Source organism: Papio anubis, chromosome 18 (assembly GCF_008728515.1).
Source record: "Papio anubis isolate 15944 chromosome 18, Panubis1.0, whole genome shotgun sequence".
Lineage (NCBI taxonomy): Eukaryota > Metazoa > Chordata > Mammalia > Primates > Cercopithecidae > Papio > Papio anubis.
Window position 1 is genome coordinate 39,782,644 of NC_044993.1, and position 24,170 is coordinate 39,806,813.

Below are 24,170 nucleotides of genomic sequence, written 5' to 3' on the forward strand. Positions count from 1 at the left end.
AAGAAGAAAATAGATACAGAAACTAAATAAAGTACATACTAAATAGACCTTCAGATAATTTCTTACTTCTGTATTCAGAGATTCTGGAGAGAAAAGAGTTGGTGGGAAAAAAAAAAAACTTACGGAAAACTAAGTGGTCAATTTCTGAAATCACTGGTTCATAAATAAGTGGGGATCCTGACAACAGTGTCTCTTTATCAGGTTAACAGTAGTTTGTTAAATTCAAAACAAATCTATTCCACAAGGCTTCACAACTACAGACAACTGCTTGAAGTAAGGGTCTCTTCTCAAATATTAAAATTTTCAGAACAGATAAAAGCACAGAAGACCTGATGTGTTGAAATGAATGACTAAATTTTGCCGCCACACATCCATATCAAAAGCTACTAAAACAATATACTATGCCATAAGGCTAAATTTTACCTGCTACCAATGTCTTCAATAGAAGGGATTCCATGGAACTAACAGGAGAAAGCAGTGCTGATTCCAGCACGTTCAATGCTGTAGCACTGAAAGACTTCAGCAGCTCTGGGTTATCCTCAGTCACTGTCTGCAAACAATATGCTATAAGGCAAAACATAAATATTTAGAAACAAATGAATTCTGCTTTGGATAATTTATACCAGTATAATTCATCAAGAAAACGTTGTATCGTTACCACTTCATTAGATACACATAGCTTTTGTAGAATATATATGCTTTATCTCAGGGTGATATGCACAAATGAGGCTTCCCAAACTATTAGTGCTGGAAAAGACGTTTCTTTTCTTTTTAAATTTCTAATGCTGAACAGATGTATACTTTTTTTTTTTTTTTTTGAGACAGCCTTGCCCTGTCACCCAGGCTGGAGTGTAGTGGAGCATCTCAGCTCACTGCAACCTCCGCCTCCCAGGTTCAAACAATTCCTGTGCCTCAGCTTCTCAGGTAACTGGGATTAAAGGCGTGCGCCACAATGCCTGGCTAATTTCTACATTTTTAGTAGAGACAATTTCACCATGAAGGCCAGGCTGGTCTGGAACTCCTGGTCTCAAGCGATCTGTCCATTTCGGCCCCTCAAAATGCTGAGATTACAGGCATGAGCCACCACATTCAGCCAGATCTACACTTTTTTTTTTTACAAAATACAATTACAAAGACTCTTTTTTTTTTTTTGAGACGGAGTCTCACTGTGTCGCCTAGGCTGGAGTGCAGTGGCACAACCTCGGCTTGCTGAAAGCTCTGCCTCCTGGGTTCATACCATTCTCCTGCCTCAGCCTCCTGAGTAGCTGGGACTACAGATGCCTGCCACCATGCCCAGCTAATTTTTTGTATTTTTACTAGAGACGTGGTTTCATCTTGTTAGCCAGGATGGTCTCAATCTCCTGACCTCGTGATCCGCCCGCCTTGGCCTCCCAAAGCGTTGGGATTACAGGTGGGAGCCACCATGCCCGGCCTAAAAAGACTCTTAAATGTAGCAATGTCGTTACTATAAATGTTTATAAAAGCTTATCCTCAGGCCGGGCGTGGTAGCTCATGCCCATAATCCTAGCACTTTGGGAGGCCGAGGCAGGAGGATCACCTGAGGTCAGGAGTTGCAGACCAGCTTGGCTAACATGGCAAAACCCCATTTCTACTAAAAATACAAAAATTAGCTAGGCATGGTGATGCATGCCTGAAATCCCAGCTACTTGGGAGGCTGAGGCAAGAGGATAGCTTGAACCCTGGAGGCGGAGGTTGCAGTAAGTCGAGATTGTGCCACTGCACTCCAGCCTGGATGACAGATCTGAGACTCCGTCTCAAAAAAAAGGCCAGGTGTGGTGGCTCACGCCTGTAATCCCAGCACTTTGGGAGGCCAAGGCAGGCGGATCACAAAGTCAGGAGATCGAGACCAGCCTGGCTAACACAGTGAAACCCCGTCTCTACTGAAAATACAAAAAATTAGCCAGGCGTGGTGGCGGGCGCCTGTAGGTCCCAGCTACTTGGGAGGCTGAGGCAGGAGAATGGCGTGAACCCGGGAGGCAGAGCTTGCAATGAGCCGAGATCGCACTGCTGCGCTCCAGCCTGGGCGACAGAGTGAGACTCCATCACCAAAAAAAAAAAAAAAAAAAAAAAAAAAAAAAATTTACCCTCAATTTATGTACTTATCAAGGACCAGTAGCAAACAGTCCTAGGTTTTGGGATGTCTGGCTTCCTTTAAATTTATCATGACCTTCAAAGTTAGGGTTATTTCTGGTGGAGCAATAATTCTTGAAGAAAAAAAGTAGTTTATATAAAAGTATGAGCAAATTAAGACCTGTAAAATATTAAATCACGCCCATCAAAATTACTTAAAATGCATGTTACTGCTGTGATCGACAATATATTTACATAGAAATCCATATATATGCATTTCTGTACATATATTCAAATGTAGTATCTTTGTCATTAAGAAACTAATTTACTTTAGCTAACAGCCATGATTGCTACCATACAAGTTCAAAAAAAGTTATATGAATACATGCGACGGAATCTTGTAGTTCATTTTACTATATGTAAGCATTGCTTGACTTTAGAAGTAAAAGTAATAATGTATTTTAAAAATCATTAATCTAGCTACATGCAGAAGGAAAACACTATTATGCAATGCAAAATGACTTTATTCTAATCCATTTCAAAAATGCTCATTAAGGGGAAGAAAAGCTAAAAATAGAAATAAATCTGTAAGACTAAAGGCAGAAAAATAGAAGTGGTTTTTCTTTTAAAACATATGAACTAACTTTCCTGAAATTCTCTCATTGTAACAAAAACTGTCCTCTGAGATTAAGTCACCTACCAAATTCCTAAAAATGGCTGAATTGTTTTTAAAATCCCCATTTACTCACAGCTCCCCAAACCCACCAAGATTCCATTTGGAGAAATGATTTTTAAAATTTTCTCAGTAGTATTTATTCTACTATTTTCCCCCAATTCTGTTCTCTTAAAAATATCCATTAGAGTCAAGAGAAACAGCAGTCAGGGGAATACACTTCTTCCTCCTCAGAAGAAATGTAGTTCCACAAAGGGACAGCTGGACACCTGCCATAATGATGGGGAGAAAAGAAATGCTCTCCCTCAATTGTTTCTCCACTCCCACCCAGCATTCTGCTGAGCTGCCCATGCTCTGGTTTCTGCCTGCTGCCATTGAGCTGAGGGTCCCCAGTGGCTCCTCAGTCCAATAAAGAGAAGGCAAGGCAGCCAAGGCCACTGAAGTTGCTGGACTTTGCCTTCCCTGTCTCATGGAAGGCACGCAGGCCTAAGTGGAATTTCAATCACTTCTTTTTCTCTTTCTCTCTCAACAAAACTCAGGCCGTCAGTTTTCTGCCAGAAGTATGAGATAGTAGCATAACACATTTAAGTAAGTTTAGATTCCAATTAACTGGCTTAAAGACCTGGTAGTTGTGGGTTACTGTTTCTTAGTAAATGGAGATGAAAACTTTAAGAATTAATAAAGGCTGCTAAGAATGAAAACAGGCCAGAAACCACATATCTTCACATAATTACCTTTCTCCCTTTCAGAGCCAAAAGCAGAAAAATTGAATGAGCAGGTAAAGAATTAATATTAATCACAGATTTAAGAAGACCCAGAAAAAACAGGTGCTGAGCTACACATTCACATACAATGAGAAAAAAAATCACTCCAGTGGAATAAACATACTAAAGCTGCATGAAAATTTTTGAACATGGCTACACATTCTTAATAAGTCATCACCTTTTCTTCACTTACCTACTGAAATAGCCAGGTCAACATTGGTAGGAAACCTACTTAAATACTTTAACACAATCTCCAAACACCCTTCTTTGTTGAATATAGACACTGCTCTACTACTGCATTCACTAAATTGAAGGGGGAAAAAAAAGTTTTACTATTCACATTTTAACAGTAGGAAATCAACCATAGCAATCCATAAAAAAATAAATCAGGCTTTATAAACCAAGGAGTTGGAATCAAACACCCACCATTTTTATCGATGAAGGAACTAACACCCATTCACATTCACTATACATGAGAACTGGCTATCTATATTTTATCTCTATCACAGTGGGACCTTTTCATCAATCTCTTTGCCATGATGCCAGTTTCCTTATAGAAGGTTAAAGCTGGAAGATATCTTGTAAATCGTTTAATTCAACTCCCCATTTTATAAATGCAAAGACCCAGGACCCAAGCGGTAATGTGGCCCATTAGAGAGCAAATATTTTGTCAGCGGTAGAGCCAGGCCCAGTACCTAGGTTCCCTGGGTCCAGCCTACTGTTTTTTTCTTCCCTCTATACCACAACAATAACAAGTTAAAGGAGGATAAAAGGCCTCTATACTTATCACACAAAAACACAAATTTATATTTTTTTAACCTACTATATTTTAGAACATTAACAAAAACACAAATTTAAAGGAAAATAAAATTATATTTTATTCAAGCCTTTTAGAGTGCAATCATAATTTCATCAAGCAGAATTTGCAGTCTACAATAAATTACAGTAAGTATTTTTTAAATTATACTACCTTTTAATAAAAAACTCAGACAGCTATCAGTGTTATGAATAAGCAAACACATTAAATATGAGTAAACAAGGCTAATTATAATAATTGTATCCATGTTTCCAGAGGAAATATCCATGTTGTGTGTTTCCTCCATACATACAACATACACACATGACATGCTAAGAGCTAACAGAGCTGACTAAATTATTAAACTAAATCTGTTATGTGATGAAAAATATTTCATATCTTCTATCTACCTACCTACCTACCTACCTATCTAGTTACGGTAGCATGAAGGAGACCACTGTCTAGTCAGGAAGATAAGCCATACGTGTGTAAAGATAATTTGAAATATAAATTATGAAACAAGAATGTTAAAAGTAACTCAGTGATACATACAGGGCTCACAGGTATTCAGAAAAGAGAAATCACCTTGGAGATATATTCAGATTCTTTTCAAGGAAATTTTAAAAAAATTTCCAAATGCAACGATTTCTGACTCAAAGTTATCTGGTGCACAGAAAAACAGCACCCATCAGTTTTTGCTCAAATGCCATTTCCTCAGATCTGATCTCTCTAATATTTCTGGTGGAATGCATTCAGTAAAATGAAATCACAGGCAAGGTCAGATTGCTACATAGGCATTTCAGGATCCAATTTAATCTTGTATGCTAAGAAACATCTGTGCTTTTAGGTCAGCCACTGTAATTGCTGCTGACTGAAGAAAAGAAACTGTGACCCAGTCTTGCTAGAAATGTGGGACATAAAATGGGGCAGAAAAAAGTAAATCCAGGTTGGGTTTCTAGCCATTTCCATTCCTAATAGCAAGTCCACTCCACCCTCACCACTGCTACAATCACAGAATGGAGAGTGGCCTTCTTCCTCAAGGGGCCAAGGGAGCTCTTCTTAGGCATCCACTTCCTACTCAGACGGTAACCGCCAGGGGAGAGGAAGAAAAGCACCAGCCAAGGTCTGTGGTCCCCATCTTAGTCTAGAGGCCAAACCAAAGCTGCACCTGCATCTGGGCCTGACCAGCTTAAAGACAAATTTTTCTCAGGGTGTGCAGGAAGTCATGGGAAAGGAGGAGCCACAGGTGCTAGTGGTCATGAGTCCTCCTATTTTTTGTCAGGTGCAATGACTGGAGAGGAAAGTCGTAAAACAAAAGATGCAGTGATGCAACGAGGAAAGGGATTGGGGAGGAGGGTCGATCTTAGGTCACCTGATCCTACCTCCTACCAAGTCTTTTTTTTTTTTTTTTGAGATGGAGTTTCGCTCTGTCACCCAGGCTGGAGTGCAGTGGCATGATCTTGGCTCACCGCAAGCTCTGCCTCCAGGGTTCAAGCGATTCTCCTGCCTCAGCCTTCTGGGTAGCTGGGATTACGGGTATGTGCCACCACACTCGGCTAATTTTTTTATAGTTTTGGTAGAGACGGGGTTTCACAGTGTTGGCCTCAAACTCCTGACCTCAAGTGATCCACCCGCCTCAGCCTCCCAAAGTGCTGGGATTACAGGCATGAGCCACCATGTCCGGCTTCTACCAAGTCTTAACATCCCAGATTAACAGGCCTACTAAGGTGAACAGAGATTCCCACACAGTATAACAGAGAATAGCAGCCTGGGTACTGCTATAGCAGGAGGCTGTGTTTGGAAGGCATCTTACCATATATTCCACAGCACGTTCACAGCCTCATTGGCTATGTTCTCAACAGAATTTCTGTTCTGATCTTTTTTCTCCTGCAGGGACATCTCATTTGAATCCAGTCCAGCACTACACTGTAACCAAATATCATGATTAGCACCCTGGTTCCAAAGAAGAATTAAACAAATAGGGTAATGATGGTGATGAAACACAAAGGCTAGACATCAGAAATTACCGTGGTTAACAAGTCAATCGAATCCTTACAAGCAGTAGTACAAAATCAATACAAAGTATTTTACCTAATAAATGTAATAAAGGACAGTAAGAAGGCAACGAAAGACGAAATAAGAGCTTCTACCTAGCGCCTTCCGTTTTTTTTTATTACATAGCACCTTCTAAGGTACTATTCTAAGCTTTTTACATGTATCAAATCATTTAATCCAAACAATAAACCTATGAGGTAGGATGACTATTATTATCGCCAATCTCCAGCTGCAAATGGGAAAGTGAGGTACAGGGAGGCTGCTGAAGGTGTTAGATTAGCATGTGGTGAAGCTGGGATTCAGGCCCCAGCATTTGGCTCCAAAGCTGGTGCTCTTAAGCCCCTCTAGTACAGACCAGGAGACACTCTAAAGCAAGGTTTCTCAATCCAGGTACTACTGAAATTCTCCACCAGAAAATTCTTTGTTGGGGAAGGAAGGGCTATCATGTTCATTTGGGGATGTTTAGCAGCATCCCTGGCCTCTACCCACTGGATGCCAGTAGCAACTTTTACCCCACAAGCTCTGTAACAACCAATGTCTCCAGACATTGCCAGTTGTGCCCTGTGAAGCAAGATCATACCCAGTTGAGAATCACTGCTCTAAAACGACTGATGCCTCTCATCAAAACTGGATATGCTTTATGTAGCCTTAACTGAAAATTACCCATCAATACAGAATAGCGGACCAGAGGCACTCCAGAGAGAAAGCTCCTTAACCTCTTAACTATGTCATGCAATAAGACTGGAATGAGATCAAACACGAGAACTTACTGTAATCTTCACAAGTTCCTAATGTCTGTGCCTCGGCTTTGTCATCTGTAAAATGGGAATAATACCTGCCTCATAGGATACTGTGAGGATTAAATTATATAATATCCAAAATATGAAAATAATACCTGGCACACAAATAAGCAATGACTAAACACTAATTATTTTTATTGTAAGAAGTTTAACATCTAAAGGAGTGAGTCTGTACAGTTTTAGGCAGGTCTTTTCTAACTATCATAAAAATAAAGCTACAAAATAATAGAGATTAGTATCAATTAAGAGAGTAGATTGGTGTTTCCAGGAAAAGGAATGAAATTTCCACAGGATGTTTACATAGAACACAAAGTCACAAACACCAAAGTAATACAAAAACTCTAAGTTTGCATCCCAAAAGCTACCATCAAGATATTGTAAAAACTGCATACCTCTTTTAGCAGCACAACCAGAGGGGTCATGATATCCTTAGTCACCATGTCATCACAAACTTCAAAACCTCCACAAGCACTGAGATTTCTACACAAGAAATTTAAAACATGTTTTACTTCCACATCACATGTCACAGAACACTTCTACCCTCTCACATTTCTATTTTTAGCCATATTTAAGGTTTCCCAGAGGAAATAGCTTATTGTTTCTGTCATATGCTGCAGAACCAATCCAGAGATTTCCACCTGTTCTGTTTCGATCTTTGTTCTACAAGATATAAACAGATGACGCTGTCATATAACAACTTAGTTCTGAGGTTTGAGACAGTATACAGGTACATGGCTACAAGAAGGGAAGTGGGGAGACTTTTCCCATGTGAATAAATCACATCATGTATGAAGGGACCTTTTCTTGGAATCAAGACTACAAGGGCAAGGCTAGGTGCTGTAGCTCACACCTGTAATCCCAGCACTTTGGGAGGCCTAGGTGGGAGGATTACTTGAGCTCAGGAGTTCAAGACCAGCCTGGGCAACATAGGGAGACCCTGCTTCTAAAACAAGAAAAAAAAAAAAAGAAAAAGTGAACTGCAAGGGCAGCAAGGTGGGGCTACTGAGAATGATACCCCCTAAAGCAGCCCTGGGTAAATTTAATTGGAAAGACATGACTTCCGAGTACACAGCACTGTGCTAGTACCTAAGGATATAGAGATAGTCAGAAGATGCCCTCACAATCCGCCAGGATCCCCTAGCCTGTGTATGCTGTGGGAGGAAGCGAAGGGCTTTCCACATGCTGTTTCCTCCCTAGAGGAAGAAGAGCGTCTATTTCCCTCCATCAACTGGTGAATGCCCATTCATCCCTCAGAGCTCACCTCCAGCACCACTCACTCAGAGTCTTCTTCCCTGAACCCTTTGTTTGTACCCTCCTGTAGCATCCTTTGTCACTATCATTCATTGTAATTATACACTTACGTAACTGTTTGGTTAATGCTTGTCTCCCTCAATAACTTTAAGATTTCTTAAGGAGAGACATTGCCTTGCTCATTACCCCATGCCCACAGCCTAGCTCAGTGTCTAGCACACAGGCACTTTATACATATTTGCTGTATCAGTGAATGAAATATAAATAACAAGTAGAGACAGAGCTACAAGAACTACAAATACTAACTTCTACTCTTGCCCCCTCTGCAGTCCATTCTCTGCACAGCCAGCAGAGTGGCCGTCTCAAAAGGTGAGTTACAGCATGTCTCTTCCCTGCTTAGATTAAGTCCTCAGCCCTACACCAATCGTACAGCTCATCTCTCTCTCCAGCCTCACCTCCTGTAATTACCCACCCCTGCTCTTTTCTGCCACCTACCTACCCGCTCTGCTCTTTAACCACATCAAGCCGCCTGCTGCTTCGCTTCTTTGCTGCTGCTGCTCCCTTTGTGGGAAATGCTCTTCCCCCTATTTTCCCATGTCTCCTGGCTCCCTCACCCTGCAGATCTCCGTTCACAAGCCATCTAAAGAGCACCTTTTTTTTTTTTTTTTTTGACACAGGGTCTTGCTCTATCACCCAGGCTGGAGTGCAGTGGTGTGATCATGCCTCACTGCAGCCTCGAACTCCTGGGCTGAAGCGATACTCCCACCCCAGTCTACTGAGTAGCTGGGATAAAGGGCACCCACCACCATGCCTGACTAATTGTTTAAAATTGTTCCAGAGACGGGGTCTTGCTATGTTGCCCAGACTGACCTTGGACTCCTTGCCTCCAGCGATCCTCCTTCCTTGGCCTCCCAAAGCAATGGGATTACAGGCGTGAGCCAACGCGCCCGGCCCAAGAGCACCCAATTCAAACTTCCCACCCCCAACTCATCATCATCTCGTTTTCCCACAGCAATTCTCACTATGTAATATTATGTTTTACCTTTTTACTAGCTTCCTGTCTGTCTCCCCATCAACATGACTTGTGCCAAGACAGGGGATCTTGGCTGTCAACAGATCTCGCTCAACAGTCTTGGCTGCTCAAAATTCCCTGCATCTAGAACGACTCCTGACACATGAATTGAAGAGTTCATCCAAGCAAGGGACCCTAAGGAGGGCTTTTGGAGAGGGTAAAACGTGCGCAGGCGTGACGCTTGAGCAGGTGGACGCTGCAGGTGAAGCAGCCAGGTGGACAGATGAGATGCGTGTGGTTCGGGGATACTGGGGTTCTCTGGAGCCTGGAGACTGGCTTCAAATCTCTGCAAACGGGAGACCGGGCCAGGGCCTGGTGGCACACAGAAGGCGCTGGCTGACCGCTACGACCGCCCGCAGCCCAGGCGCGGGGGAGGCTAGAAGTGGGCACCGCCCCGGACCCTTCCCGGCTCACCTCAGCGCGCCGGCTGCAGTCTCCCTGACGGCCAGGCTAGGGTCCAGCAGCAGCGGCCCGAGGCGGCGCACGGCGTCTCGGCGCGCCAGGCCCGGGAGTGCCGGCCGCTGCTGCACCAGCCGGGCCAGCCCCGCGCAGGCGCACTCGCGAACCTCGGCGCTCGGGTGCTGGAGCTGCGGAGAGCGAGGAGGGTCAGAAGGAGAGCAGTGCGCACGCGCGCGGGGCAACCTCGTCTCGCTCTCCCGGCCCGGCGGAGCCCTCGCCTCACCTTTTCCAGCAGCTCCGCCGCTGGCCCGTCGTCCTCCTCGCCTCCGGTCCCATTCGCCGCCGCAGCCGCCTCGGCCTGACAGTCGCCCGTAGGGGAGAACTGAGGTCGCTTGAAGCGCTTCGTCCGGCTCTTACCCATGGCGACGTGCGCTGTGCTGACAGACCACCGAGAGAGGAGGGCAACAGCAGGCGGTGGAGGCTGCCGCGCCGGTGACAAGCAACGTCCCTGGCTGCTGCTCAGCTGGGCCTGCTGACGGCTGGAGAACACATGGGGAAACCGTGCGCAGGCGCGCGGCGCGTCGTCTGCTGGGTCGGGGTCGGGGCGGGGGGGGGGGGGGGGCTGGTGCGCGGAGCGCGCAGGCGTGGGAGAGGGCATGGGCGGGGCCAGCTTCTGCAAAGGGGCGGAGTCTTGTGGGTTTACCGGGAAAGTAGGAGGCTGGACTAGAATAGTAACGCCGACCCAGGCGGGAGGATCACTTGAGGCCAGAAGTTCGAGACCATCTTGGGCAACATAGGAAAACACTCCACCCCCCCGACCCTTCTCCCGCAAAAAATTAAAAATTAGCTGGGCACAGTGGCGTGTGTGCGTAGTCCCAGCTACTCGGGAGGTTGAAGCGGGAAGATCACTTGACCCGAGGAGTTTGAGGCTACAGTGAGCCGTGATCCTGCTACTGCACTCCATACTGAGCGACAGAGCGAGACCCTGTCTCAATCAATCAATCAAGCAAGCAATCAGTAAGTAACACTGAGTACAAATAATCAAATGTGATTAAGGATATTGTAAGTTCTGTAAAGTTCATAAAGTTCTATAAAGTGCCTAACACCAAGCCTGACATATAGTAGGTACTCAAAAAGTATTAACCACGATTTTATTTTGTGTCCCCAGCACCTCCCATAGCTCCTGTCATAGACAGAGACCAGTTAATGTTTTGGAACAAATGTGTGTCTGTATTTGTTAAAACAGAATCGCTTAAGAACCTAATCTCCCTGCCTTAGTTTCCTCATCAGTGAAGTGGGGACATTGATAGTATATACCTCATGGAGTTGTTACGAAAACTAAATGTGTTCATATGTTTAAGGTGCTAAGAACAGAGACTGGCAGATAATAAGCACTATGGAAATGTTTGGAAACTTGTATTTAACAAAGATTCTTTTGCAAATATTTGTTGAGTACTAGGTACAGTGCTGGGCATTGGAATAAAACAATAATCAAGACAATTTGGTTCCTGTCCTCTCTCCCTGTCCTTATGGAGTTTACAGTCCAGGGAGAGATCTGTTGAATATATAATCATACGAATAACTTTGTGGTAAATTGTGGTAAATACTAAGCAGAGGGAAAAGTACAGGAGAATCTTAGGTGGTCTTTACAATTAGACATGTAACGAGTGAGTACTCAATATATGTATAGCTTTGGGTCAACTTTCTTTTTTTTTCTTTTTGTTTTTGAAACAGAGTCTCTTTGGGAGGCCGAGACGGGCAGATCACGAGGTCAGGAGATCGAGACCATCCTGGCTAACATGGTGAAACCCTGTCTCTACTAAAAAATACAAAAAAACTAGCCGGGCGAGGTGGCGGCGCCTGTAGTCCCAGCTACTCGGGAGGCTGAGGCAGGAGAATGGCTTGAACCCGGGAGGCGGAGCTTGCAGTGAGCTGAGATCTGGCCACTGCACTCCAGCCTGGGCGACAGAGTGAGACTCCGTCTCAAAAAAAAAAAAAAAAAAAAAGACATAGAGTCTCACTCTATTGTCCAGGCTGGAGTGCAATGGTGCCATCTGGGCTTATTGTAACCTCTGCCTCTGAGTTCAAGCAATCCTCCTGCCTTAGCCTCCTAAGTAGCTGAGATTACAGGCATGTGCCACCATGCCCAGCTATTTTTTTTTTTTTTCAGTAGAGACGGGGTTTTACCATGTTGGTCAGACTGGTCTCGAACTCTTGATCTCAAATGATCTGCCCGCCTCAGCCTCCCAAAGTGCTAGTATTACAGGTATGAGCCACCGCACTCGGGCTCCGGTCAACATTCTACTGGAGAAAAGTTCCATTCCATGGCAACCCTACCGTCAAAGAGTTGACTGTCCAGTAAAGGAAATAACATTAATTACTATGGCAAATTTTAGAGAGTAACAGAAGTGTAGCTCGTGTTGCATTTGGGCCTATCAAAGATCAGTCTTGGGCTGGGCACTGTGGCTCACACCTGTTAAACCCACCACTTTGGGAGGCCGAGGTGAGTGGATCACCTGAGGTCAGGAGTTCAAGACCAGCCTGACCAATATGATGAAACCCCATCTCTACTAAAAATACAAAAATTAGCCAGGCGTGGTGGCGTGTGCCTGTAGTCTCAGCTACTTGGAGGCTGAGGCAGGAGAATCTCTTTTTTTTTTTTTTTTTTTTGAGACGGAGTCTCGCTCTGTCGCCCAGGCTGGAGTGCAGTGGCCGGATCTCAGCTCACTGCAAGCCCCGCCTCCCGGGTTTACGCAGTTGTCCTGCCTCAGCCTCCGGAGTAGCTGGGACTACAGGCGCCCGCCACCTCGCCCGGCTAGTTTTTTGTGTTTTTTTAGTAGAGACAGGGTTTCACCGTGTTAGCCAGGATGGTCTCCGTCTCCTGACCTCGTGATCCGCCCGTCTCGGCCTCCCAAAGTGCTGGGATTACAGGCTTGAGCCACCGCGCCCGGCAGGAGAATCTCTTGAACCTGGGAGGCAAAGGTTGCAGTGAGCCGAGATCGCACCACTGCACTCCAGCTTGGGTGACAGAGCAAGACTCCGTCTCAAAAAAAAAAAAAAAAAAATCAACCTTGGAGCCACTAAATACATGTTGGTGGGTTTTTTATCAGGCCATCGATCTGCCTGCCACCTACCTAGTCCAGGCAACCGTCTTTATTTTTTGAGATGGAGTCTCTTTCTTATTGCTCAGGCTGGAGTGCAATGGCATGATCTTGGCTCACTGAAACCTCCGCCTCTTGGGTTCAAGTGGTTTTCCTGCCTCAGCCTCCTGAGTAGCTGGGATTACAGGTGCGTGCCACCACACCCAGCTAAATTTTGTATTTTTAGTAGAGATGGGGTTTCACCATGTTGGCCAGACCGGTCTCAAACTCCTAACCTCAGGTGATCCACCTGTCTCAGCCTCCCAAAGTGCTGGGATTACAGGCGTGATCCACCATGCCCAGCCTAGGCTACTTTCTTTTATCTTGAGCACGTGGCTTTCTGGTCTCTCCATTTCCACCCTGCCTGTCCCCTATCCATTGAGCAGCTAGAGTGATCTCAAAATATCCCTCCACCTTTCTCCTTATATTGTATTCACTTCCTCACTTAAAACTTTTCAGTGGCTGCTGGGCATGGTGGCTCACCCCTGTAATCCCAGCGCTTTGGGAGGCCCAGGTGGGTGGATCACTGAAGTCATGAGTTCAAGACTGGCCTGGCCAAAGTGGTGAAACCCCGTCTCTACTAAAAATACAAAGCTTAGCTGGGTGTGGTGGCGCCGGCCTGTAATCCCAGCTACTCAGGAGGCTGAGGCAGGAGAATCACTTCAACCTGGGAGGCGGAGGTTGCAGTGAGCCCACATCGCACCACTGGTCTCCAGCCTGGGTGACAAAGCAAGACTCTGTCTCAAAAAAAAAAAAAAAAAAAAAACCAACTTTTCAGTGGCTTCCCTTTCTCTTTGGATAAAGATCAAAATCTTACCAGGGTTGCAGGATTGCAGGGTTTCACCCCAGCCCCCAGCGTCACCTCTTCATTTTGCTCTTTTAGCCAACATCTATGGGGCCTCAGGGCTTTGCACAAACCCCGGCCCCTACCCTATGAACTAGTGAACACAGTGTCCATAGGCAGGGACAGGGACTTCATAGTGAGAGACAGGTCTCCCTTGAGACCTGCATGTACCTCGTTTCTTTGCTTCAAAGCACATATCAAAATTACAGTTGTAATTTTCAGTTTCTTTATGAACAGTTATACAATTGCCTTTCTCCCCAACTGAACACTCCACACCTATAAAGACAAGACAGTGCCCATTTTCACACATCACGGTATCCCCAACACTAGCCTAGAGCCTGGCACAAGATAGTCATGCAATTTCTTGAATGAATGGAGAGACCACATAGGAAAGAGTAGGGCATGCAATTTAGATGGAATAAGATGATAAGAATTTAGATGAGATAGAAACAGATTCCTCCTGTTTCTCTCACTGTGGTGATAAACAACAAAAATGTGGTTCAAAACCCAGGCTAGGCGCGGTGGCTCATGCCTGTAATCCCAGCACTTTGGGAGGCTGAGGCGGGCAGATCACCTGAGGTCAGGAGTTCCAGACTAGCCTGGCCAACATGGTGAAACCCCGTCTCTACAAAAAATACAAACATTAGCCAAGCGTGGTGGTACATGCCTGTAGTCCCAGCTACTTGGGAGGCTGAGGCAGGAGAACCACTTGAACCTGGGAGGTGGAGGTTGCAGTGAGCTGAGATCGTGCCACTGCACTCCAGCCTGGGTGACAGAACGAGACTCTGTCTCAAAAACAAAGCAAAACAAAACAAAAACCTTAACTAGATGAGCACAGAGGAATTTTAGGGCAGTGAAAATACTCTATATGATATAATGGTGGATACATGTCATTGTACATTTTTCCAGACGTCTAGAATGTATAACACCCAGAGCAAACCCTAATGTAAACTACAGATTTGGGGTGATAATGGCGTGTCAGTGTAGGTTCATGGTTGTAACAAATGCATCACGGTGTAAGATGTTATCATGGGGGAGGCTGTGCATATGTTGGGGCTGGGAGTATGTGGGAAATCTCTGTACTTCCCTCTCAATTTTGCCATGAACCTGAAAATATTCTAAAAAATAAAGTCTTTGGCCAGGTTCAGTGGCTGTAACCTGTAATCCCAGCCCTTTGGGAGGCCGTGGCTGCTGGATCGCTTGAGCCCAGGATTTCAAGACCAGCATCGACAACATAATGCGACCCCATCTCTACAAAAAATTAAAAAATTAGCTGAGTGTGGTGGTGTGTGCCTGTAGTCCCAGCTACTTGGGAGGCTGAGGTGGGAGGATCACTTGAGCGTGGGAGGTGAAGGCTTCAGTGAGCCGAGATCACACCACTGCACTCTAGCCTAGGTGATAGAGTGAGACCCTGTCTCAAAAAATAAAAATAAAGTCTTTAAAAAACATAAATAAATATAAATACCATAGCTAGAGCAGAACTTTGTGGTCTGTTATCGTTAGTTACTCTTTCCAGTGATAAATTACCATTGCTGCTAAAATGAATAATTAGCTTTATTTAATGAGCTTAAGAGCTCTTCTGGGAGCCGCCCTCAGTCGATTGTCAGTCTTGGAAGGAGCCCACTGATCTTTAACCAGTCTAATCTTCCTTCACCAGTCATTTTTTAAAATGCAGTGAAGTAATGATTAGCTAACCATCCCTTTTTCCTGCAAATTATCTTTGTCAAGAGGGAGTTTTTGAATTAGACTGCTTAGAAGCCTCTTCCCTTGAGACAAGTTGGAAATAAGCTTGTCATCAATTATTGGTCTGACAAAGTAAAAAAAAAAAAAAAAAAAAAAGGAATTAGGCTGGGTGCAGTGGCTCACCTGTATTCCCAGAACTTTGGGAGGCCAAGGTGGGAGAATCACCTGACCGCAGGAGTTTGAGACCAGCCTGGACAACATCAAGAGACCATATCTCTACAAAAAGTTTAGAAATTAGCCAAGCACAGTGGTGTTTGCCTGTAGTCCCAGCTATTTAGGAGACTAAGGTGGGAAGATCACTTGAGCCCAGGAGTTCGAGACTGCAGTGAACTATGATTGCACCACTACACTCCAGCCTGGGCCATAAAGTGATACCCTGTCTGGAAAAAAAAAAAAAAAAAAGAGCTGCTCTACCAGACTCCTGTTTCTCCTCCTTCGAATTTTTATAATGTAATCTTCCTACAACACACTCAGATCAATATTTTCTAGAACATTTAGACAGTCCCATTGTCCTATACAGTCAGGTTCAGCCCTTTACATAACATACAAGATGTGGCCACAGCCCTCTGCCATGTGCCTCCAACACCACATTTCCAGCCCTGGGAGCCTCCTTAGTCTTCCCAGAAACTCCGTGGGACTTTGCTTTCCTTAGGCCTGGAGGACTGTAGAGCTGGGCAAGCTTCCATGGCTCACGCTGTTGTTAATCATCGCCATTCTCCTAGTACACAATCTCTGATCCACTCACAGTTCCTGTGAGCTTTAGGGACTCATTGTGGGAAGAATAAGAAATATAAACCCAAAAGATGGCCAACCCCTGGGGCCTGGCCTATTGTCCTCCATTTCCTGCTGCCCCAGCAGATGCTGCACCCTGGGCCAGCCATGCGCTTTATGTGCCCTATACCTCTCTCAGAAGTTTTCATGAAGCCAGGTGTGGTGGTGCACGCCTGTAGTCCCAGCTACTCATCAGGCTGAGGCAGGAGGATTGCTTGAGCCCAGAAGTTGGAGGCTGTAGCGAGCTACAGTCATACCACTGCACTCCAGCCTGGGTGACAGAGCGAGACCCTGTCCCTGAAAAAAAAAAAAGGTAATTGTCCATGAGTTGTCATCAAAGGTATACATGTGAGGCCAGGCACTGTGACTCACGCCTGTAGTCCCAGCACTTTGGGAAGCCAAGGTGGGCAGATTGCTTGAGGCCAGTAGTTCAAGACCAGCCTGGACGTTGTGGCAAATCCTGTCTCTACAAAAAATACAAAAAATTATCCAGGCATTGTGGCACAAGCCTGTGGTCCCAGCTACTCCAGAGGCTGAAGTGGGGGGATCACTTGAGTCCAGGAGTTTAAGGCTGCAGAGAGCTGTGATTGCACCGCTGCGCTCCAGCCTGGGTGATGGAGTGAGACCCTGTTTCAAAAACAAAATATATATATATATACACATGAGCTGCCCACACTAGCCTCTGAATTAGCAGTGCCTGGCACTTCGCTGAATTAATGTCCCTGGAATGTCTACTCCCTCTTCACGGTTACTGTCCTCTTCTCAGCTGACCCTACATAGAGTGACTCAGTAGTCACCAACAAGGAATGTCACTGCTGGCAAAGTCATCTGCAAGGTGATTAGACACTGGATCTCTAGTTGCAGTTCTGCCACTAACAGGCTGTATGTACAAGGGAAGTTTTCTTTATTTACATAGACTTGGTAAGGGTTTTTGAAATATTAGAGGGCTGGGAACCATTTTGATGATTTCAGGAAAGGAAGGAAAATTGCCTGTTGGGTGCCTCCTGAGTGGGTGTCAGAACCTGGGATAGGCACTGTTGCTGGTCGTCCCTCACTTGGTCCTCAGAACTTGCTGAGATAGGTGTGACAATTGCATAACTGCTGACAGCCAACCGAAGGAAGTCACTGCAAAGGGACCTGCTACCCACTTAATTTCACACCATTCATTCATTTATTCATTCACTTAGTAGATATTGGTTATTGAGTGCTTGCCAGGTATCAGTCCCTGCAGCAGGTGCTAGCGATAATGAGAGAACTAAGTCCCAGTCCATGATGTCGTGGCGTTTACAGTCTATCTAGCCTTGCGGCTTTATGCTGCCTTTAACAAAGGTCCTGTAGAAGAAATTTTTGCTCACTCGCCACCACTAACCCGCACACCGCGTCCTCCTGCTGCTCAGCCACCCGCTTCTCCACGATGGCGATGGAAGAAGAGATCATCATGCTTATCATTGACAATGGGTCTGGCAGGTGCAAAGCTGGCTTTGCTAGGGATGATGCCCCCCGAACCATGTTCCCCTCCATTGTCGGGTGCCCCGGACACCAGATCACGATGGTGGACATGGATGGGCCAGAAGGACTCCTATGTGGGTGACGAGGCCCAGAGTAAGTGCAGCATCCTGACCCTGAAGTATCCCATCGAGCAGGGCATAGTCACCAACCAGGATGACAGAGAAGATCTGGCCCCACACCTTCTACAACGAGCTGCGTGTGGCCCCAAGGACCACTCAGTGCTGCTGACCAAGGCCCCCCGAACCCCAAGACCAGCAGGGAGAAGACGACTTGGATCATGCTTGAGACCTTCAACACCCTGGCCATGTGTGTGGCCATCCACGCTGTGCTGTCCCTCTAGTCCTCTGGGCACACCAGTGGCATTGTCACGGACTCTGAAGATGGGGTCGCCCACATGATGCCCATCTCCCCTAACCAACTACCTCATGAAGATCCTCACCAAGTGTGGCTACAGCTTCACCCCCATGGCCGAGTGGGAGATAGTGCGTGACATCAAGGAGAAACTGTGCTACGTTACCCTGGACTTCAAGCAGGAGCTGGCCACCGCCGTGTTCTCCTCGTTCCTGGAGAAGAGCTATGAGCCACCTGACGGCCAGGTCGTCACCATCTGCAACGAGTGGGTCTGGTGTCCAGAGACAGTGTTCCAGCTTTCTTTCCTGGGCATGGAAGCCGCGGCATCCATGAGACCACCTTCAGTTCCATCATAAAGTGTGACGTGGACATCCACAAATACCTGTAGGCCGAGATGGTGCTGTCCTGCGGCACCACCATGTACCTGTACATTGCAGGCAGGATGCAGGAGATCACCAGCCTGGCGCCCAGCACCATGAAGATCACATCATCGAGTACCCTGAGCGCAAGTACACGGTGTGGATCGGTGGCTCCATCCTGGCCTCCCTGTCTGCCTTCCAGCAGATGTGGATTAGCAAGCAGGAGTATGAGGAGTCGGGCCCCTCCATCATCCAGCGCAAATGCTTCTAAATGGACTGTGAGCAGATGCCTAGCATTTGCTGCATGGGTTAATTCAGAAGAATAAATTTGCTCCTGGCAAATGCATACACCCCATGCTAGCCTCATGAAACTGGAATAAGCCTTCGAAAAGAAATCTGTCCTTGAAGTTTGTATCCAATATCAGCACTGGATTGTAGAACTTGTTGCTGATTTTGACCTTGTATGCAAGTTAACTGTTCCCTTGCTATCTGTTAAGTACCCTGTACATATCTTGGATCTCAGCCCTTAGTATATGTGGCTTGGTCACTTTGTGGCTGAGGTAAGAACATGCTTGTGGAAGACAAGTCCATGGCTCGGTGGGTCTGCGTGGCCAGCAGTCTCCCACCAGTGCAGGGTGTTAATGTGTTAGGGTTGAGTGTTCTGGGGTTTCTCTAGAGGCTGGCAAGGGCTCCTGAACCACTTGTGTCTCTCCTGCTGGTCTGTCAGGATTGGAAAGTCTAAGCCATAGGACCCAGTTTCCCTTCTTAGCTGATGTTTTCCTCCCAGAACACCATGGCTGTTACTTGCCTTGAGTTAGAAATGGTTTGCATTTATACCTGTAAATGTATTCATCCTTTTAATTTACATAAGGTTTGTGTGTGTGTGTGTGTGTGTATACAATTCTCAGTTCTTCAAGAGATGACAAAAAATTTTGGTTTCTTACAGTTATGTGAGAGCATTAGGCCCCAACAACACGTGAGTGTATAAGGAAAAATAAAAGTGCTGGTGAAAAAAAAAAGAAAAATTATCCAAAACTTGGAAATAAGGAAAAAGGATAGCCACACATTTTTTCTTTTTCTTTTCTTTATATTTTAAAATCTTTTTTGGGACAGGGTCTTGCTCTCGTGCACAGGCTGGGGTGCAGTGGTATGGTCTCGGCTCACTGCAACCTTCACCCTTCACCTCCTGGGCTCTAGCCATCCTCCCACCTCAGCCTCCTGAGTAGCTGGGACTACAGGTGCCCACCACCGTGCCTGGTGATTTTTGTATTTTTTTTTTTTTTTTTGTAGAGACGGGGTTTCACCATGTTGCCTAGACTGGTCTCAAACTCCTGAATTCAACTGATCTGCATGCCTCAGCCTCCCAAAGTCCTGGGATTAAAGGCCTGAGCCACTGCGCCTGGCCTGCATATTTTTTCAATATTACATTGTCCCAATGTCTAACAGACCCGTGAAATGATTATTTATCTAAGGCAGTACCATCAAACAGAATTTTCCACATAGAGGAAAATGTTCTCTGCCTGCCCTGCCCAGTAGAATAGCTGCTAGCCAAACATGGCTATTTTGTTGTTGTTGTTTTATTTTTTTATTTTCTTTTTTTTGTAGAGATGAGGTCTCTCGCCCTGTTGCCCAAGCTGGTCTTAAACTTTTGCCCTCATGCAATCCTCCTGACTTGACCTACCAAAGTGCTGGGATTACAGGAATGAGCCACTGCACTTGGCCCACAATTGGCTACTGAACACTTGAAGTAAACTAAATTTTCAATTTGGGCTGATTGTAAACATTTTGTTGTTGCCTGCCCAATTTTCCAACAAGCCAGATGTCCACAGAACTGAAGCTTGAGAAATGTACATTTCTTCTGTGGGATGCCCCTGCTGCCTGTTGACCAACTCCTCTTCTTTGCTGCTCCTGTTATCCTCCCATGATGTGTAAACACCTAACTTTAGTCAGGGAGGAGGAATGGATTTGAGGTTTATTTCCTGTCTCTCCCACTGATGTCACCTAAAGAAAGCTTTCTTCCCTGTAATACTTGTTGTCTCAGTGATTGGCTTTCTGTGCATCAAGCAACAGGACCTAGACTGAACCCCTGGTGTTCATTAACATTATTATATAAAAAAGTAAGTAGATAAAAATAAAATAAAAAATAAAAATAAATAGCTACACATGACTAGAGATGATGGATTTGTAAAGTGCACCTCTAAAGCAGTGCATCTGACCTGGGGGCAATTTTGCCTCCCTGTGGAACATTTGGCAATGTCTGGAGACATTTTGGTTGTCACAACCATGGGGGTGCTACTAGCATCTAATAGGTAGAGGTGGGTACCACTGACAGTGTGGGCTGGATAATTCTCTGTTGTGGAGGTTGCCAGTCTGGGCTGGATAATTCTTTGTTGTGGAGGCTGTCCTATGCATTGTGCAAGGTTTAACAGCACCCCTGGCCTCTACCCACCAGATGCCACTACCACTCCCCAATGGTGACAACCGAACATGTCTTTGGCCATTGCCAAATGTCCTCTGGGAGGCAAAATCACCTTTAGTTGAGAATCATTGCTCTAGAGAAATATATTTTTTTGTTTGACCATTTACTTAGGGGCCTAGACTCTATGAAATTAGATGTGAATTTATATATGAATAAATTGCAAATGATTTTGATTGTGTCTAGTTGAGATGCAAATTATTTCTGTCCAGCAGAAAAGATAACCCCAAAGGATAGCATTTCATTGCCTTGTAGAATATTAACCAGTTTCTTATCTAACCTAGAAATCCCATTTAAATACATTTTTCCACACTGACTATATAAATTTCTGTTTCTCTGTTGAACCTGTTTTACCATCCTCCCAGTTCCTTCATTAAAGAACATGTACATGCTCACCCTATGTGTATACAAAGGTCAGAATTTTAACTTGAAAACCATCCTTTGATACTGTGTATCCATAAGGAAAGAAAAGTGTTCATCAGGCACTAGGAAGTAAAAAGGTTACAAAGCAGCATAAATAACATAATCACACTTTTGGAAACACACAACACAGAGAAAAACTCATGGAAGTATAGATACCTGGACCTTTCACATTTGTAAAACAAACAAAGTATATATACCAAAATGTTTCCTGTGTTTGCCTCTGGGCAGAATTAAAGGCGATATATATATATATATTTTAGATTGAGTTTCACTCTTGTTGTCCAGGTTGGAGTGCAGGAGTGCAGTGGTGTGATCTCAGCTCACTGCAACCTCCGCCTCCCAGGTTCAAGCGATTGTCGTGCCTCAACCCCCCGAGTAGCTGGGACTACAGGCACGTGCCACCACAGCCGGCTAAATTTTGTATTTTTAGTAGAGACAGGGTTTCACCATGTTGGCCAGGCTGGTCTCGAACTCCTGACCTCAGGTGATCCACCTACCTTGGCCTCCCAAAGTGTTGGGATTACAGGCGTGAGCCACCACGCCCAGCCAGATATTTTTTTTAAAAAGTCTTTTTATTGCCCTGTTTGTATTTTCTGGGTTTTCTAAAATGATTGGGTAGTATTTGCATAATTTTTTAAATTATGAAATATACATATATTTTTAGACGGAGTCTCATTCTATCGCCCAGGCTGGAGTGCAGTGGCACGATCTCAGCTCACTGCAAGCTCCGCCGCCTCCCGGGTTCATGCCATTCTCCTGCCTCAGCCTCCCAAGAAGCTGGGACTACAGGCGCCCACCACCACGCCCGGCTAATTTTTTTGTATTTTTAGTAGAGACGGGGTTTCACCATGTTCGCCAGGATGGTCTCGATCTCCTGACCTCATGATCTGCCCACCTCGGCCTCCCAAAGTGCTGGGATTACAGGCGTGAGCCACCGCGCCCAGCCAAAATATTTTTTAGAAGAAATACAATGTAATTCTGGCCTCCTCCACACAGTGCCCATCCTTTTCTATTTCCCACATGCCCACCTATGACCCCCCAGTGCCTGCCTTTGGCTCTCAGAAGACTCATTTGGTATCTGGACACCAGGTTAGTTGTGGCACAAGTATTTCATGTAGTACAAAGATCTTACATTTCTAGAACTTTTTTACTTTTTTTTTTTTTTTTAGGAGACGGGGTCTCACTCTGTCACCCAGGCTGGAGTGCAGTGCTATGATCATAGCTCACTGCAGCCTTGAACTCCTGGGCTCAAGTAATCCCCTTGCTATAGGCCCACACCACCACGCTAGGACCTTTTTTTTTGAGACAGGGTCTCACTGTGTTGACTAGGTTGGAGTGTCGTGGTGTAAACATGGCTCACTGCAGCCTTGACCTCCTGGGTTCAAGTGATCCTCCTGCTTCAGCTTCCCATGTAGCTAGGACCACAGGTGTGTGCCACCATGCCTGGCTAAGTTTTTTATTTTTGTGTAGTGACAGTCTTTCTTTATTAACCAGGCTGGTCTTGAACTCCTGGCCTGAAGCAATCTTCCTACCTCAGACTCCCAAAATGACATTTGTGGATTTCTTTTTTTTTTTTTTGGAGAAGGAGTCTCGCTCTGTTGCCCAAGCTGGAGTGCAGTGGGGCGGTCTAGGTTCACTGCAACCTCTGCCTCCCAGGTTCAAGTGCTTCTCCTGCTTCAGCCTCCCATGTATCTAGGACAACAGGTATGCACCACCATGCCTGGCTAAGTTTTTGATTTTTTTTTTGTAGAGACAGGGTTTCACAATATTGACCAGGCTGATCTCGAACTGCTGACCTTGTGATCCACCCACCTCGGCCTCCCAAAGTGCTGGGATTACAGGCAGCATGAGCCACCGCGCCCGGCCGACATTTGTAGAATTCTTATAAAAAATTTGCCACTTAAAAAAAATTATTTTCTGCTGGGCACAGTGGCTCATGCCTATAATCCTAGCACTTTGGGAGGCTGAGGCAAGTGGGTCACTTGAAGTCAGGAGTTCCAGACCAGCCTGGCCAACACGGTGAAACCCCATCTCTACCAAAAAAATATTTTTAAAAAATTAGCTGGGTGTGGTGGTGGGCACCTGTAATCCCAGCTACTTGGGAGGCTGAGGCAGGAGAATCGCTTGAACCTGGGAGGCAGAGGTTGCAGTGAGCCAAGGTTGCGCCATTGCACCCCAGCCTGGGCAACAAGAGCGAAACCCTGTCTCAAAAAATTAATTAATTAATACATTAAATTAAAAATTATCATTTTCCAAGTGAACTCACTTAATATTGCAGTTTCTTTTCTTTGCTCCCAGGTGGGCAGCATTTCCTTCCTATTTGTAGTTTCTTGTTTCCTTTGCTTAGCTCTCAATGAGCCCACTGTCAGTCTAGGAACTTCTAGCTCTCGGCTGAAGAGCTGGTACATTCCCATCTAGTTTTTTAAAAAATTGATACATAATAATTGTACATATTTATGGGGTACATGTGATACTTTGATACATATAATACATACAATGTAATAACCAAATCTGGGTAATTAGCATATCCATCACCTCAAACATTCATCATTTCTTTGTGTTGGGAACATTTGAAATCTTCTCTTCTAGCTATTTTTTATTTGTTTTGTTTTAAATTTTGATTTTTTTATATTGACAAGCAATAATTGTATAT

General features: G+C 45.2%; 1 protein-coding gene and 1 pseudogene across 3 annotated transcripts in view; one reads left to right on the forward strand and one right to left on the reverse strand.

Annotated features, from left to right (window-relative positions):
* Positions 1–10,510, reverse strand: part of HEATR3 (HEAT repeat containing 3) — a 46,023-nt gene extending 35,513 nt beyond the window's left edge. For 2 of the 3 annotated variants that reach the window (XM_003916858.4, XM_021931935.2), the window contains exons 1-6: positions 10,185–10,510; positions 9,917–10,089; positions 7,572–7,659; positions 6,138–6,250; positions 3,722–3,831; positions 424–564 (exon numbers count right to left, since the gene is read on the reverse strand). In XM_003916858.4, the coding sequence (XP_003916907.2) occupies positions 424–564; positions 3,722–3,831; positions 6,138–6,250; positions 7,572–7,659; positions 9,917–10,089; positions 10,185–10,322 (763 nt within the window). In that variant the 5' untranslated portion in view covers positions 10,323–10,510. The other variant, XM_009196402.4, reaches the window with a different exon arrangement.
* A 6,499-nt stretch (positions 10,511–17,009) lies between these two features.
* Positions 17,010–19,675, forward strand: LOC100997566 (annotated as a pseudogene).
* Positions 19,676–24,170: the final 4,495 nt, after the last annotated feature.